Source organism: Triturus cristatus, chromosome 5_1, assembly GCF_964204655.1.
Source record: "Triturus cristatus chromosome 5_1, aTriCri1.1, whole genome shotgun sequence".
NCBI lineage: Eukaryota > Metazoa > Chordata > Amphibia > Caudata > Salamandridae > Triturus > Triturus cristatus.
The window spans coordinates 710,442,821-710,460,207 of record NC_140587.1 but is presented as its reverse complement, the minus strand read 5'-3'; the positions used below and the strand labels follow the sequence as shown (position 1 = coordinate 710,460,207).

The following is a 17,387-nucleotide window of genomic DNA, read 5'->3' as shown; positions in this document are numbered from 1 at the left end:
GTACCACCTGGCTTGGCATTCATGCCTGGTCCTTCGGATGGGTGCAACAGCATTCACCTTATCGACGATCCTCTGCCACAGACTGGTTTTTTGGGCTATGCTGGTCTGTCTGACCAATGTTCCAAACAACTGTGGCTCGACTCTGATGACTTAGTTGACAAGGAGCCCCAGCTCCGCCCTTGTGAACTTTGGATTCTTGTCTGTGGGCATGGTGTGGTGTGTGGGTGTGGATGGTTGTGGGCGTGTGGGTGTGAATGTGACGGTGTGTGTGTGAATGTGAGTGGGTGTGTTTGTGAAGGAGGTTGTGTGAAGGTGTGTGAGTTAAGGTGTAGTTAAGAGGTCAGTAAGGTGCAGTTGTTTGTGTGTGGGGTCTGGCAGCAGTGGGTCTGTTGCAAAGGCTCATGGGTTGTGTGTGTGGGCCCTTTTTATTGGTCCATTTTTGGGTGTGGCTGTGTTTGAATTTTGGTGGGTGTGTTATAAGAGGTGGTTGTGAGTTTGGGCCTCTGTTTGCCTGTTTGGATGTGCCAGGTCAGTCTTTGAGATGTATTTTGTCATGCAGACGTGTTTTGTGGTGTTGTGCGAGTCGAATTGACCCTCCTTGTGCTGTTTTACAGTGTCCTGGTTCTGTACGAGTATTTTTCGCGTAGGTACGGTCCGTACATACGCGATGCTGGATGAGGGTGCTGGGGTACGGGGTTGGGGTGCTGCGCGTACATGCGGTGGGGGTACAGGTGTGGGCCTGGGCCGGGGGGTACGGCGCGTACAGGTGCGGGCCTGGGGTACCCGCGTACATGGGGGGGTACGGCACGTACAAAGCCGGGGGTACGGCGCGTACAGGTGCGTGCCTGGAGTACCCGCGTACATGGGGGGTATGGCACGTACATGCGGGGGTACGGCACGTACATGCGGGGGTACGGTGCGTACTGGGGGGTACGGTGCATACATGCGGGGGTATGGCGCGTACAGGTGCGGGTCTAAGGCAGTGGGGGTATGGCGCGTACAGGTGCGGGCCTGGGGCGGTGGGGGTACGGCGCGTACAGGTGCGGGCCTGGGGTACCCGCGTACATGGGGGGGTACGGCACGTACATGCGGGGGTACGGTGCGTATAGGTGTGGGCCTGGAATACCTGCATACATTGGGGGTACGGCGCATACATGCGGGGGTACAGCACGTACTGGGGGGTACGGTGCGTACAGGTGCGGGCCTGGGGTACCCACGTACATGGGGGGGTACGGCGCGTACATGCGGGGGTACGGCGTGTACTGGGGGGGTACGGCACGTACAGGTGCGGGCCTGGGGTACCCGCATACATGGGGGTACGGCGCATACATGTGGGGGTATGCCGTATACTGGGGGTACGGCACGTACAGGTGCGGGCCTGGGGTACCCGCGTACATGGGGGGTACGGCACGTACATGCGGGGGTACGGCGCGTACTGGGGGTGTACGGTGCGTACAGGTGCGGGCCTGGGGTACAGTGCGGACAGGGTGGTGTACGGTGCTGACATATTGGGGGGTGGGGGGGCTGTACGGCTCATACACGGGCACAAGTTTACCTGTGTACATGTGTGCTACTGCGTTGGCTCCGTACGGGGCCTTTTACATGTGGTTGTGTATTCGGACGGGCGGTACGAATCGTACTTGTGCGCTCGGACTTTTGTTTTGCGCGTACATGCGGTGGGGGTACAGCTGCGGGCCTGGGCCGGGGGGGTACGGCGCGTACAGGTGCGGGCCTGGGGTACCCGCGTACATGGGGGGGTACGGCACGTACAAAGTCGGGGGTGCGGCGCGTACAGGTGCGTGCCTGGAGTACCCGCGTACATGGGGGTATGGCACGTACATGTGGGGGTACGGCACGTACATGCAGGGGTACGGCGCATACCGGGGAGTACGGTGCATACATGCGGGGGTATGGCGCGTACAGGTGCGGGTCTAGGGCGGTGGGGGTATGGCGCGTACAGGTGCGGGCCTGGGGCGGTGGGGGTATGGCACGTACAGGTGCGGGCCTGGGGTACCCGCGTTCATGGGGGGGTACGGCATGTACATGCGGGGGTAAGGTGCGTACAGGTGTGGGCCTGGAATACCCGCATACATTGGGGGGGTACAGCGCGTACATGCGGGGGTACCTGATCCATCCAGCCTCTGAGGAAGAAGGACATACCTTTGAAACGCGTCAGGCAATATAGGATGTGATGGCTGTTATCCTGATCGTGTGGGAGGCGATGTTTGTACCTGAATAAAGGCTTTGTGTCAACATGCCGGTTCTGAGTGCTGCTCATTGCAAGGGCAACCTGGAGCTTTCATATTTGGCGGCAGCCCAGCCGTCGAGCGCGCACCACCTTGAGATAAGAAGGGGGCTGCAGGTTCTGTATATATGGAACCAATTTGTGGATTACCGGCGTTGGATTAAAAACGGACACTGCCGCACGAGGTCCATTGGTGGACTTGTATCTTTTTAAGGACAGAAAGAAGTGCGATTATCAAACCACATCTCCCATAATGCTCCACTGTGTCATAGGACCAGCCCATCTGGGGGCGTGGAATTCAAATAATTTGGGAAAGGAGGTGAGGCACGCACAAACCTGATCCATCCAGCCTCTGAGGAAGAAGGACATACCTTTGAAACGCGTCAGGCAATATAGGATGTGATGGCTGTTATCCTGATCGTGTGGGAGGCGATGTTTGTACCTGAATAAAGGCTTTGTGTCAACACGCTGGTTCTGAGTGCTGCTCATTGCAAGGGCAACCTGGAGCTTTCATATCTATATATATATCTATATATCTATATATATATTTTCTGCAATGTGGTTTAATGCCGGATCGCACAACTGCGGGTGCAGACGTTGGGCCAAACCAAGGCCAAGTTCAATTTTCCAACAAAGGACGCCGCACTCTGGAACTTGTAATGTTTAAAGTTTTATTTAAACAGAGCCCAGTCTGTCATACCGACGCGTTTCGGCCACAACGGCCTTTCTCTTATATATATATATATCACAGGCACTCCACCTGCCACTGGGCGACTTTCTTCACACAGAGATGGAGCACGGACCACGAAATTGGTGCTGGTAAGTTCTTTATTCCATTTCACATATCAGCCATGTGGCGTTTCCGCCCCGGAAAGGCCTTGATCCCATGATATATATATGTAATTAACACATGAAAACGAATTAACAGCCATCAAATAAGAGCTAAATCTAAAATATAAGTCAAATATCAAGAAAATAACCAATTAAAATTAAACTTAAAAATATTTCCCAATATAAACACTTTACCAATTAAATATCCACTATAAAAAAGACACAAAAATGTGCAATAATTTACACTAAAAATGTCACCACTGCAAAAAAGTGACAGTGCCAGACTCTATACGAAAGAAACAAAAAATCCAACTTAAAGGAAAGCCTTCTCTAAAATGTAAATAATATAAATTACATTAATAATACCTCAGGGCCTCATGTACAGTTTTATGCATTCGCAAACCCTTTGAGTCAGTAAATCAGAGAGTTTCTGAGCGCTAAACCCCTTTCTTAAATGTAATATACCATTTTAATGTATAAAAAAGGTTTACTACATCAGTAATAGGATTTAGGAAACCAATAAGAATGGATATTAGTAAGGGGCATGTTAAAGGCAGCGCTTCCATACACTGATTCCTTATGGTGCTTATGACTTTTTGCGACCACAACCCAGTTGCAAAACAACCATATTTTCTGAATTACTCAAAACCAGTGGTAACCCATTCACAAAAGTGAATGGGTCACCAGGGGACTGCTCCTTTGTGAATGTTTACAAAAAAACCTTTTAGAAGTAGACAGTTGTCCACCCGACCACTTCTTGCTAAAAAATGTTTGCAAAATGTTAGGAAAATATGCTGCAATTTAAAAGACAAAATTGTTTATTGAAAAGCAATTACAGACATGGTGGTTTGCTGACCCTGGTAGGCCACCATTTCTGTAATTGGAGGCAATAGTAGTGAGTCACAATTTGCTACCTATCACCAGTTTATTATTGCATAATACAAATGCATTTGGTATAAGTTGGTGCGCAAATTCTGACCGCTTTTAAGAAAAGCCTTTCAGTGCATGAGGTCCGGTATTCTTCAATAACGAAGCCTAAGAAATTGCTATTTAACTAAGACAATGGGCTCATAATACATAACATTTTACAATTTCTAAATAGGAAATTGATATTATTTGCTCAGAAAATGTACTTTTTGTATATGCGGCCCTAAATAACACCAACAGTCAAAATTTCAACTTAAACCAAAATATTACCACAAAGCTCTACAAAATCCCATCAAATATGTAATTAGAAATTGTAAAAAAAAGTTAATCCACATTTAAATATTAATGGTATGATTTTACTCGGGAGATAGAGAGGAGCACTGGGTGGTAGGAAATTTGTGCTGGTGCAGTGATCCCACACAGAAATGTGAGAAAAATTTAACCTTTTTAGCTAAATTTGAGGTTTGCAGTGGATTCTGGGTAGGAAAACTTTGGAGCATCCACGCAAGCCAGATATCCCTGGACTCCTCCAGGTGACTGGTTTTCAGAAATGCCTAGGTTTGGTAGGTTTCCCTAGAAGGCCGCCGAGCCTGGGACCAATAAATCAAGTACCCCCCTTGGAGAACCACATTGTTTTGTGATAAATAATTTTTGATATCTCCACAATGCGTTTTGGGCCCTTCCCTGTCGCAGGCACTTGGCCCACCCACACAAGTGAAGGACCATTTTTATTAGGAAATGCTAGGTGGTAGGAAAATAGTGTTGGCTCGGTTATCGCACAACGTTCCCACACAGAAATGTGAGGAAAATGTGATTCTTTTAGCATAATTTGAGGTTTGCTTGGGATTCTTGGTAGGAAAATGTTGGCGGATCCATGCAAGCCACACATCCCTGGATTCCCTCAGGTGTCTGGTGTTCAGAAATGCCTGGGTTTGGTAGGTTGCCCTAGATGGCTGCCGAGCCTGGGACCAAAAATGCAGGTGACTCCCTTGGGAAACCAGGTTGTTTTGTGATAGATAGTTTTGATGTCTCAACATTACGTTTTAGGCCCTTCTCTGTCGCAGGCACTTGGCTCACCCACACACAAGTGAGGTATCATTTTTATCAGGGCACCTAGGGAAACGCTGTGTCGTAGGAAATTTGTGTCTGCCCAGTGATCCCACAGCTTTCCCACACAGAATGTGAGTAAAATGTGATTTTGTTTAGCACAAATTGAGGTTTGCAGGGGATTCTAGGTAAGAAAACGTTCAGTGATCCACACAAGCCACAAATACCTGGACTCCCCCTGGTGTCTAGTCTTCAGAAATGACTGGGTTTAGTAGATTTCCCTAGATGGCTGCTGAGCCTGCGATAAAAAACGAAAGACATCCATGTGGGAAAGCCAAGCACATTCCAGCACGAAAAGAAATAAGCTACACCGTGCATTTCTTTCCATGCTGGAACATGGGGTGCAGACATACTGGGGGGCACACCGTATGCCCCCCTGCATGCACTCACATGCTCAGAGGCAACAGGGGGCTCTGTAGGGCCCCTTGTTTTCCTCACTGCCACCGTTTTCTTGGCGGGTTCACCACCATGAAATAGAGGGTTGTGAGGAAACTCAAAATATGCTTGTCAGTGCTGACTGGGACCCCACCAGCATATTCTTCCCAGTTAAAGCCCACCAGCCCAGCGAGATCCCAGATCTTGGCGATGCCGGCTGTCTTGTGGCAGTTCAACCGCCGCAGCGGTGATAGAGGGCTGTCCCGCAGTGCAGCAATCATCGGACTGCCACCACGACTGTGAGCCCCATTATGATGGTGGGTTCTGCCCGCCATCACAACCACATTTACTCCCCGCCAGAAAGTCCATCCGCCGTTTTTCCACCAGTCGGCAATTGTCACGATTGCCGACTGGGCGGAACTCAGGCACAATATGGTGGCAGTGCCTGGAAGGCACCGCCATCCATATTATGATGTCCTGTTAACAAGGCCTTTCCATGGCTGCGATGCCGCCATGGAAATGCCAGCGGAAATTGCTTTGGGGGCCCGTTGCAGGCCCCCGGGTGGAGGGGTCTGCACTTGGGGGGTACCTATGGTACCCGCCTACATTGCCACAAACAAGGTGGCAGGCACTGCTGGGTGCCTGCCACATTGTACATGGCAAAGTGCAACATGCCATTTTAGCATTGTGGTGGGTGCTGCTTACATCAGCACCCTCTGCAATGTTAGGTATACAGGTTGCGACCGCCAGGTGGCAGTCGCATCCTAATCAGTGGTGCGGGACTGCTGCACCACTGGCAGTCGGTCCCTGCACCGCTGGGGGGGTGGGCAGACGGAAGTCCGCCCGCCATCCTAATGGGGCCCTATTTTGGTTGTATGGACCACCGTAGTCGTAAAACGACCCTTAGTATTGCCACTCCAATCTAGACTACATTGGGGAAGGTGTTGGACATCGAGAAGCAGGTACATTTACTATTGCCACTCCAACCTAAGGTACATCGAGGAAGGTATGGGACATGGAGGGAAGTAGATTTTCTGTTCCCACTCCAATCTAAGCTACACTCTGTGAAAGTGTTGGACATTAAGGGGATAGAAGTATTATTCCCATTCAAATCTAATTTACATTGGGGAAATTGTGGACATTTGGGGGGGGGTTACTACACCAATAAAAGCCACAATTAAACTAATTTCTGAAACATTTAATCTAAAACATTTAATTAAATAACATTCAGAAATAACTAAAAATTATTAAACAATTTATTTTAGAATATCTAATATTATTTAAATATTTAAAAAAATATTGATATAATTTTTAAATATGACATCTCAATAATAGATTTTACATGATAACTAATTTCCCGAATAATCTAATTAAAAACAACAAACTACATTACAACCAAACAATATTGCTCTGAGCAAGTCATAAAAAACATTTTCTAAAAAGAACTACACCTAAGAAAAAACCCATTAACATATTTTCATACTAAATTAATGTCTTAAACATTTGACTATTTATTGTAAAATATTTCTAATATATTTAATTAAAAAATTACAAATGTACATTAAAAAGCATTTCCTTTAGAAACTTTAACAAAACAACTAAATAATGAATCTAAAATAATATCAAAATAAAATATTAAGAAAAAAAAAATTATATTCAAAAATATATTTTTATATAAACACTTACAAACATGAATTATAAAAACACTCCCCACTTTTACTCCTAAACCTCTAAATTCCACCATAAAACTAAAAAAGTACAAATTAAACAAAAATACATTCAAACACAAATAAATACATAAAAACCAAAATAAGATAAACAAATAATTTAAAAAAATCCTAAGACACTATTTATAATGAAACTTAAAAAAATAACACTTTAATAAAAAATATATAATACATATGACATGTATAATAGTACAATAATATAGAATATAAATAATATTACATATCAACAACATCAAAGATATCCAACAATATTTTTAACAATGATAATAAACACAACACTAAAAAATGAAACTCTCCCCTACTATATTCTAAACAATTATATTTTGGATATCACAATATAATGGCAACAGTATTATGGTAATAGGATATTTCCAACTTCATTTTGGTAAAACACCACCTTGGTGGCACTATTAGCTGCATTATTATAGAAAATTTCTGCAATAGGCAAAAGGCTAATTACCTTGACTTACATTACAGTACTGTCAAAGATGCTATTTCAATCTATAATCAGTTTGCTCTGTTTGACTGAGGATGATAACCCGAGGAAAAAGCTTGTTAAATTCCTAGGGCCATAAATAGAACCCTCTAGAAACAGGAAAAATATTGAGTACCTCTAACAAAAATATTAATATGATGATGTAAGGTAGCCCATGAAAACGACAAAAAACAAAACAAAATCTAATATTTTTTACTATATCCTTTTCTGTTGGTAACTTAGCCAAAGGAGATAAGTAGCCATCTTTCGAAGGAGTACAAAGTAACTATTAATGCACGACATCCAGCAGAAGAGCCTTTACAAAATGTGTAGAGATCATATGGCAAGGCTTAGGAGCCACAAGTATCAATTTCTTGTGCTGTGGTTCAGAGGTGAAGCTGGCTTGGCAGCTCAGGCTGGACTGTTCTTATTGAAGCAAGACCAATTGCTACCACGGATTTCCATATGCCCGGGTCTATTCTGAGGTGGCATGATGATGCAAAAAATAAGGGGTTGTAATGTTATGTTACCCCATGTGATTGCCAGTGGTCAGACTATTTGCAAGCATTCCTCCCTTCACTATTTGTGTGTTTGCAATAACTTACTGAAGCATAGCGATGATTATGTCAAAACCGAGATGACGAAGATATTGCTCTGGCAGACCAACTGATATATGGATTATGCCTCTCCAACCAAGGAATACTAAATATTATGGCATAATTGGGAGAGGCAAAAATGTCAAAAGATAGAACTTTAGTGTTATATTAGAAAGTGTCTTATAAGGTCGATAAGATTTCCCGTAATGGGCCTGAACTCAATAGAGAATCATTTAAAGCTCAATTAACCTCCAGAGTCTTTGGACCCGATTATGATACTGGGCGGTCGGACCACCGACAGCCATTGCAGCATTCAAGAGACTTCACGACAAGCATGCAGCGGTCTGACTGCGGTATTACAATTGGTGCATGGCACACTGTGCACGGAGGTTAGTGCAATGGAAGGTGACACTTTTACTTCGGCTATGAAAGCGGGGCCCCATTTGGGGCCCCACGAACTCTTTCAGACAACCTTTTCATAGTAAGGTTCCTGCCATGGAAAGGCAGACAGATATCGTAATCCCGATGGCGGGCCTGCCTTAGCACTGCGCCATTCTGGGACGCTCCTCCGACTGATGCACTCAGGATTTATGATCCTGGCGGAGGCACCGGTGTTGCATCCAGCAGCTGTGGGTTCGATCGCCAGTATCGTAATACGGCGGTTGGTCCGAAGAGCTGTCGGTGGTGGAACTGCCAACGACGGGTTGTCGGCGGTCTGACCGCGACATTGTCATCAGGACCTATGTTTCTCTTTTTTGGATGTTATTTTTAGTGGCCCATTCTTGAGCAATAAACATTCCACAAGAGTCACTATGCAATAATGCAAAAGTATTATTGACATTTCCTATTTCTGTTCTCAAAACAGACTGTCAAAAGAATAGATAATTATCGATGTTAGTCACAGATATCCAAGAAAAAGAAGACAATACACTTTTCCTCTCTCAGCAGATGAATCTGTTCTTTCCAATTTTGTTTTACACAAATGTGAATCTTATGAATCATAGGGTAGTTCAGAGGCTTGACAACACCTCATACTCAGAATCATGACATAATATATATCATTCTATACCAGGAAAGTCAGACCTACCTCAAATTTTCATACTTTTGATGCGGAAATTAGAATCTGGATGGAACTGATGCTTTGATGGGGTTCTATAATAAGGGAACCTTTCTGCAAAATCTGGTGAAATATCCCAGCTTAATACAATGCTTCCACTGCAAATGAAGTTAGTGACAGATATAATCAAGAACCAGTCAGCATATGTGGTGAAACAGTTCATGTGTTTGTGGTTACCATTGTACACATAGGCATCTACATCCTATTCAGAGGTGAATGACTGTAGATCTGTAAAGAGACTCTTGGCAGTGTCTGTATTACATTTGCTAGCAAAAGGTCCTGCTGAGAGAATGTATTCAAGCATGAGACAAAACATTATGTGGGTCCCAGAATTTGATATTCTAGTTCTACCCAATAGACACCATCTTGCAACGGGATAGCTGTCCAGTTAATCATAATCATACTTCTTGCATAGTGATGAAATTATCCTTACTTTCCAAGCTGTACTGTAATTGTTTCTGGTCTTTAAACTCTGTCAAAATATGTCCTTGCACCAATTATAGAAGAGAAGCCACCAGTGTTTTGAATACTACAAATACAATGATTGTTAGAATTAGCCAAACATAGGTTCATGGAGATTGTGTATATTCACTAACTGCACTTCAGTATACTACCCATCAGTCTTGCCAATGTAGAGTCTGACTTAATGGCAATTAGAAATCTGTTTGAAAGCATACAGCCTCTGTTTTACCCCACTTTTCTTCATTGTGCTGCTCTATAAAACATGTTTTTACATTCCAAAAGTCTGAGTCTGTACCTTGTGGGCTTCAGTTGCAATGTTAACTAAATTCAGTTTCATTTTCAAAGTCTTCTACTTCCAGTACAGGTGATGTAGGTTGCACTGACTGGTCTACAGGGAAAAATCTGCATCATGCTCGCTTTAATTTTCTACCACCACAGTGCTTACCAAATGCTAAGCTGCAGTTTGACTCAATGGTGGGAACTTTCTGACTGTGGTGGTCTGCTTTTTTTGTAACAGCATCACTGAATGAGTGTAAAGGATATGCCACATTGTATGGGTTGACTCAGTTGATCAAAACTGGTCTTTTCTTTTTGGATCCAGTCACTGGTGGCAGAATTAAGGATCTTATACTTCGTGTAGCTGTAACTGGCACTGACCCTCCTTAGGCAGGGCTCAGCAAATCTTTTCCAGGCAGTCATTCCACAACAATCTTGATTACCAACCAGTTAAAGGAAATATAGAGGGGCAGAATCCTGCACTTTATACAAACTTTGGCCTTCAATACGATGCAGGGCGGTCGGACCACTTGCGCTATTGCAGCAGAAGTGAGACCACCTGACATGCATGCCGCGGTCCGACTGCTGTATTGGATATGATGGGCTGGAAGTTCGAAAAGTTGGCGGTCCCACCACGGCGGCATGGCTCGGCCATTTAGGAGGGCCGCAGCAGATGCCGCCGTGGTGCAGAGCCTTCTGCACGTCTGTGCACCATGTGCCATGCATCATTTTGTGCATGGCACACGGTGCACACAGGTGAGTGGGGCCAATACATGTGCCCCAGGGCCACTTTTGAGTTGCCCACAGCAGATGAGGTCCCTGTTTGAGGCCCCCCATATCCTTTTCTGAAAACCTTTTAATGGCGGGACTAGCCCCATGAAAAGGCTGTAGGAAAAATAAATTGTAATCCCAACAGTAGTGCCTGTCTCGACACCGCAGCCATGCTAGGATGCTGCTCCAGCCGCTGCCCCATCGGGATCTCTGATCCTGACGAGGCGGCTGTCTTGCATCCGACAGCTGTGTATCTGACTGCCACGATCATAATGCGTCAGTCGGACTGCCACCGACGGCCTGTCAGGGATCCGACCCCCTGACATCCTAATCAAGTCCTTTGTCTTGTCTGCTATATATACTACCCATTCGGATTTTAACCCTCTGAAAGATCAGGAATTTGCATCTTTATTCTAAACAAAATCTTTAAAAATGCATTATTTAGTAATGTGTGAATGTACGATTTACTAATACATGATAATATGAAATATGTACATTTAATTTGCAGTGGTAGATGTAGGAAATGCCTCTATTTGCAGGATCACCTCCATCTTGTTTGACTGATGCAGTTGTTTTTTATTCCATGCACTAGGATCCTGCTACTCAGGCCTCAGCGCATGTGCTCTGACCCATAAAACATGTTGAAGTAGGCTATATTTAACTTCCCTGTTAGCAGTGGCGTAGCAAGACCTTATGCCGCCCATGGCGGTAACTGCTTTTGCTGCCTGTCTGTAAGAGTGGTGGGGGGGTGCTGGTGATTCCTGCGTAACCCACGACAGTCGCAGGTAGGATCAGGGGGACGGCGGTGCCGCCTCAAAAACTCGTACCACATGGGGCAGACTGCCCTCCCCTTCTGCCTGTAAGTCCCTAGTATATGGTGCAATGTGTACTTAGGGCGTGCAAGGTTAGTGTCACTATTGCACTGCAGCATACATTGTACCAACACCCACTAGATTGACAGTACAAAACATGATTGCAGGCCTGCCATCGGTAACCTGGTTGTGCAAGTTTAACCTGCAAATATGACTAAAACCTCCTGTTAATAATGCATACTTACCCCTCAACAACCCTTAAGATCCCAGAAGGCAGGGTGCATGATATTTAAATGCAGGAGATGTAAAGTTTTAATGTACAACGTATCCTTAAAGTGACTTGGCCCCAAAAGCCATTTTCACTTTTAGCTGTTCGATAGGAAAGCATTGGGAGGTAATATTCAAATCAAATACTGTTATATCCGCTTAGGAACGAGCTAAATGGTCATTCTTGGTCTTTTTAAAATATGTATTACAAGCCCAATTCATTGGTAAAGTCAGATGTGTAATAAATATTTTAGAACATGCACTTTTAGAAAGCTGTCAGTTACATGCCTAAATCGTCTAGAAGCCCATTTGCATGATCTTCCAGCTGTCACCCAGGAGCTGAATAGCTACTTCACGAGGTGCAAACTTGCTCCCAGAACTAAAACAAAGGCCTTGTAGTGAGAGGAGCTGCCCCAGAACCTGTCTTGAGTGTCCAAAGAGAAGAGGTTGCTTATTTCCCTACCCATACTTCTAGTGTTGACACAAGAGCACTACACAGTTTATTAAAGATTTTTCAATTTTGATTTTAGGTAGAGAGGGGCACTGTGTGATTGTGTGCTGTAGGACCCATAGGGACTGCTGCTGAACTGGGTAGTATTACCCCGGGGACTTTTCCCTATTTGTTAGGGAGGGGCCAAGAGTCAACCCTATTCACAGGCTAGCACCAGGCATAAATGTGGCACCCCTGGGTATACTCTTTAGAACACTACTGGACCTGTGAAAGGCAGGAGAAGGACAGCACTACTTTTGAGAGCTGTGAGGAGAACCTCAAGGACTGGACCTGTTCCCACTTGTACCCAGGTCTAAGTAGTGGACCCAAAGGTCAGTTGGATTACCTCCTCATAAGTGACAGGGGCACCACATCTGCAAGAAGACCACTTTCCCAAAAAGGCCCAGTTGATGAGTTTCCACTGGACCTGCCCAGGCCCCTGCTGGTGACTTCTGTGTACTAGTGTATTTATGCTGCCTTATGTATTTGGACAGCAGATTTTGCAGCTTGATCAACGGCGAAATTTCCTTTTGAGTGGAATCCTAAACTGTGGATTTCTCTCATGAACCTTTGCAGTAATGGATTCCAAATGTCTCAACTCTACCATATAATCTTAAATGCAGAACGATGAGTCAAAAACAAACCATGCAGGAACTGAAAGATCTGCTTTTTGTAAAGCCAGAAGCAGAGCATTTAGCACTAAGATTTGAGCAGTAAAGTCTTCTAAGACCTTCACATGTTTGTGTTTCCTTATAAATTCCATGGGCAAATTTATTTACTAACACATTTACAAAAACTCCTCTCCGTTGGCATACAAACAGGCTTCCTTGCGACGGTGTGCGTGATGTCTATCGTACCCTTCCAGCACAAAATCCTGTGACTAGACAATTTCTATACCATTCCACACATTGGATGTGTTCTCTACAATGCAGCACACATGCAAAGTGTGGAAAGTTTGAAGAAATGAATACATTTTTCTAACTTTGCACCTCCTTCAAAGAGGCATTATTTTTATGCAAAGCCCAGTCTGGCTATCTTAGCAGATCAGGCTTTGCATCAAAAATATGAGTACTCACGCTGCAATGCCCAGCTACCACCCATGTATAGTCCCCTTGATACAAAGTGATTTAAAGAAGTACAAAGCACAGTTTATATTGAGAAAAGGGCAACATACCAGCACACAGTACCTGCAATGCAAATGAAATACCCCTCCCAGACTTTGCTCCACTTTGTGCCCCTTTGTTTGAGTGTGCTCAGCTGCAAAGACTTAGTAAATCCAACCCCAAAGACTTGAGAATATCCCTCAACAGCTGCACAGGCAGCATTGTACCATTGTCTTGACTCCTCTACATGCTATCCTTATCTATCTTCATAGAAAACTGTTGGTGGTTTAAAATGTGGTGTATTTGGGAATTACTTTCATAAATGATTAGACTGTTGTGATCTCACATATTAAGATTCAATGTCCATCTCATATGACTTGCAGTCCATTGTGCCAGTACAACCTCAAATGCTACAGAATTAGATATCTTAGCCTTCAAAACTACCTCAGGACTTTGCTGTTGGATCTCTATAATGTTCGTTGTGCCTTTTGTTGTGGGATTTCATTAATTAAAGCTGTTTGTCCTGTGTGAGCAATTTCTCAGCTGGAGCAAAAGACTCTTCTGCTGCTGAATATAAATGCCATTTGTATGTTACAGGTGTAGTCTGACCTTCATTCAATACAATGTAGGTGGACCAGGGCCAGACTGGAAACCCAAAGCAGCCCAGGCAATTTTGGTGGACCGGCCCCTACCCTGCGGGCGTGCAGCACTGCTGGCTAACAAAAGTAATACAACTGGCCCCCAGCACTGCTGCTTTTGTTACTGAGGGTTGATATTGCACCATCGCTGCAAAACCGCCCCCCAGGAACAAAACTGTCCTCCACCGCTGCAAACAAGTCCCTACCCTTTCAGCCTCCTGAGCAAGCGCCCGATGCCCGCTGCAGCCAATCCGGCCCTAGGTAGACCCTCCTTCACTTGGAACGCTTCGGATTACCAAATTATATGTGTCTGCAAGTGAGAAGCAGCGACCATGTCTTTCTGCAATTCTCTTAGCAAATGAGAGTGCTCTTCTGTTCAGTCCCTTCCTGCAAAGGTAGTACTAACTAACTGATAATAATTTAGCACTTTTGGTATAGTGTAGGAAATATATTCGACCAAGTTATAGAAGACTGTTGGTGCTTGTAATGTTTTGGGAGTGTCGGGAGATTTCTGTTTAATGCATACTTTTTAGAAATTCAGAATTTTGTAACCTGCACTGTCAATTATCATGTCCACATCTCCTCAACATGCGGTAAGTGTTCTATGAAGTGATCATTAGTTATGTTCATGCCATCCACGTATGCTACTGCACTTACATCCTCTTCCAGTAATTCAATAATGCATTGGTGTGGAGTGAATATTCCATTATAATGCAACTCATTCAAATTTCACTTCAAGTCGTCCTCAACCATCGGCTCGATAGGTTATTGCTGCTGAACTTGTGGTTCATCAAGCAGAGCAATTACAATTGGAAAATTGGAAGTGTTTCTTTATCCCAGTCTGCAACATTTTTATTCAGTGCTGGGGTCAAATGTAATGACCATTTTGTGGCATAGAGGTCCTTCTGTGGCTTGGGCACTAGTGAAAAGAAAGCTTCCATTAAAGCACCTTCCCTGATTGAGCATGAATTCCAGATTGTGGGGCCAGTCTTCCTCCACTTACCATCATAATCATATGGTAAGTGAGCCCCGAAATCACTAAAATAGTCCACTCAATACCCCCTTCAGTTTGAATCTGAGTTATATAAATTGTTCGGTTCACTTAAATACAAACCAGGATTTCAGAGCTGAATTTTTTTGTGTGCTTCCTCTGTGTGTGGCGGTATTGAGGCTGCAATATGCTAGGTGGAGCTGCTGTGGCCCCACCAAGTGTATTAAGAGTTTCCTCACCACCATATTTTTCATGGCAGTGAGACTACCATGAAAAGTGTGTGCAGTGAGAAAACAAAGGGGGACTACAGGGCCTCCTTCTGCCTCAGACCATCTGGATGTACACAGGGAAGCACAACATGTGCTCCCCTGTGTGCATGCAGCAGTCCATGCCTTGCAGGTACTGCCTTTGATGTTCCCAGGGCGGTGCCTATTTCATAGGCACTGCCCTGGGAACGCCAAAGAACTGCCTGCCAGACAGGAGAAAACTCCTGATCTGGCGGGCGGTTTTTACATGGGTTTGGCGGTGCGGGAGAGGGGTAGTACTTCTCCTGCACTGGCAAATTCATAATGAGTCCATATACAACAAATACACCGAAGCACTCTACATACAATTTGAATCTTTGGGTGACAAAAGCAAAAGGAACAATTGATGAATAGAATGCTAAACAATGCAAACATTCACCCCCGGTCACAAAGATCTGGGTTTAATCCATCGTTCTTTTGCTCACCACGCCGCCCCAGTTTGGACCCAGCCATGTGCAAATCAGTCTTGGCCATGTTCCTCATGGGAACAGCCCAGGTCGAGCTACCAATCTGCTATTAATTTGGATCAATTTCATCACTACCTTTACATGATATCACAAATCAAATCAATATACTTTTCTTTCAACACAATATGCATTTTTATATATATTAAGTGGACTTGATAAAAGACTACCCATAACAAGCCCCTGCACATCACAGAGTACCGGGTTTGACTAAATTATAGGATAAAATACCAGTACAGACACTTCAAGTTTTATTCAAATTACTTTCTGTTTTTTATTTTCAGGATTTTCAGCTTGATGAAGAAACGCAATTCCAAACTGCTGTGGAGCAGTCTTGCAATCTGAGCTTATAGTGCTTCAACATTTCTGCACCTGCAACCTTTCAACACCCTGTTGCTATCTGCCGGAAAAGCCGGAGCCTCTGGCTTTTCAGTGATCTAAAATGTATAAAAATAAAAAAGGGATTCACTATCAACAAGACCCTTGTGGCAGCAATAAGTGTTATAGCTTCATCAATGCGCTAGTGAATTGTTGACCAAACTTTCTGACATGCCACTAGTTGTGGCCTTCTCGGTGGCTGTAGTAGTGTTCAATATGGTGTTCATGTAAAAATGGCAATGTTGAATTAAACTGTGGATCCTCATTGCGCATGCCACCAATTCTTACAGTTTTATTTATTATTACTTATGACATCATGGGCTACTTCTTCAATTTCTTTAAAATGTCTTTTTACGTCTAGCTACAGACAGCCTTAGCTATCTGCAAGATGATTGGTTACCAATTTCGGGAATATGTAGATAGAGTGGGTTTTAGCTCTGCACATATAAGTATTCCTCTCTCACCCCATACTGACTGTTTGATGAATCATTCCTGTATATTTACCTTGATCTTTGCCTTTGAAACTGTTTGGCATTACACTGCATTTTGGCTAGGTTCATGCTGTACACACCTGCATACATTTGCCACATACATACATCAATGGCAGTATCTGCATGACATGAACTAGTGCAATCCATGCTGTGCATGTACTGGAGTGCATGCACACAGGAGGGCACAACATGAGCCCCACTGCATGCACCCCATGGCCCAGAGGCAACAGGGGGCCCTGAAGGCTCCCCTCTGTTTCCTTTCCACCATGGTTTTCATGGAGGAGAAGCCACTATGACAACCGTGGAAGAAAGGAGGAAACTCATAATATACTTGGAGGGACCGTGGCAGTCCCACCAAGCATAATGAGGCTTCAATACCGCCACACCACCACCAGGGATTTCAGATCCTCGGCAGTTGCAGAAGTGCAATGGTGGTTCAACTGCCCAACTTGTAATGGGGCGGTCGGATCTCCGGTGCGGCAGTGGATGAACCGTGGACCACCAGACTCATAATCAGGCCCTAAGTGTATAACAACCAG

General features: G+C 44.5%; 1 protein-coding gene across 1 annotated transcript in view; it reads left to right on the top strand.

Annotated features, from left to right (window-relative positions):
* LOC146831397 (E3 ubiquitin-protein ligase RNF138-like) overlaps nucleotides 1-16,609 on the top strand; it is a 255,932-nt gene extending 239,323 nt beyond the window's left edge. Inside the window, exon 8 of the mRNA XM_085604154.1 lies at nucleotides 16,264-16,609. Coding sequence (XP_085460280.1) covers nucleotides 16,264-16,332 — 69 coding nt within the window. The 3' untranslated portion in view covers nucleotides 16,333-16,609. The remainder of the gene's footprint in view (nucleotides 1-16,263) is intronic.
* The last annotated feature ends 778 nt before the right edge of the window (nucleotides 16,610-17,387 follow it).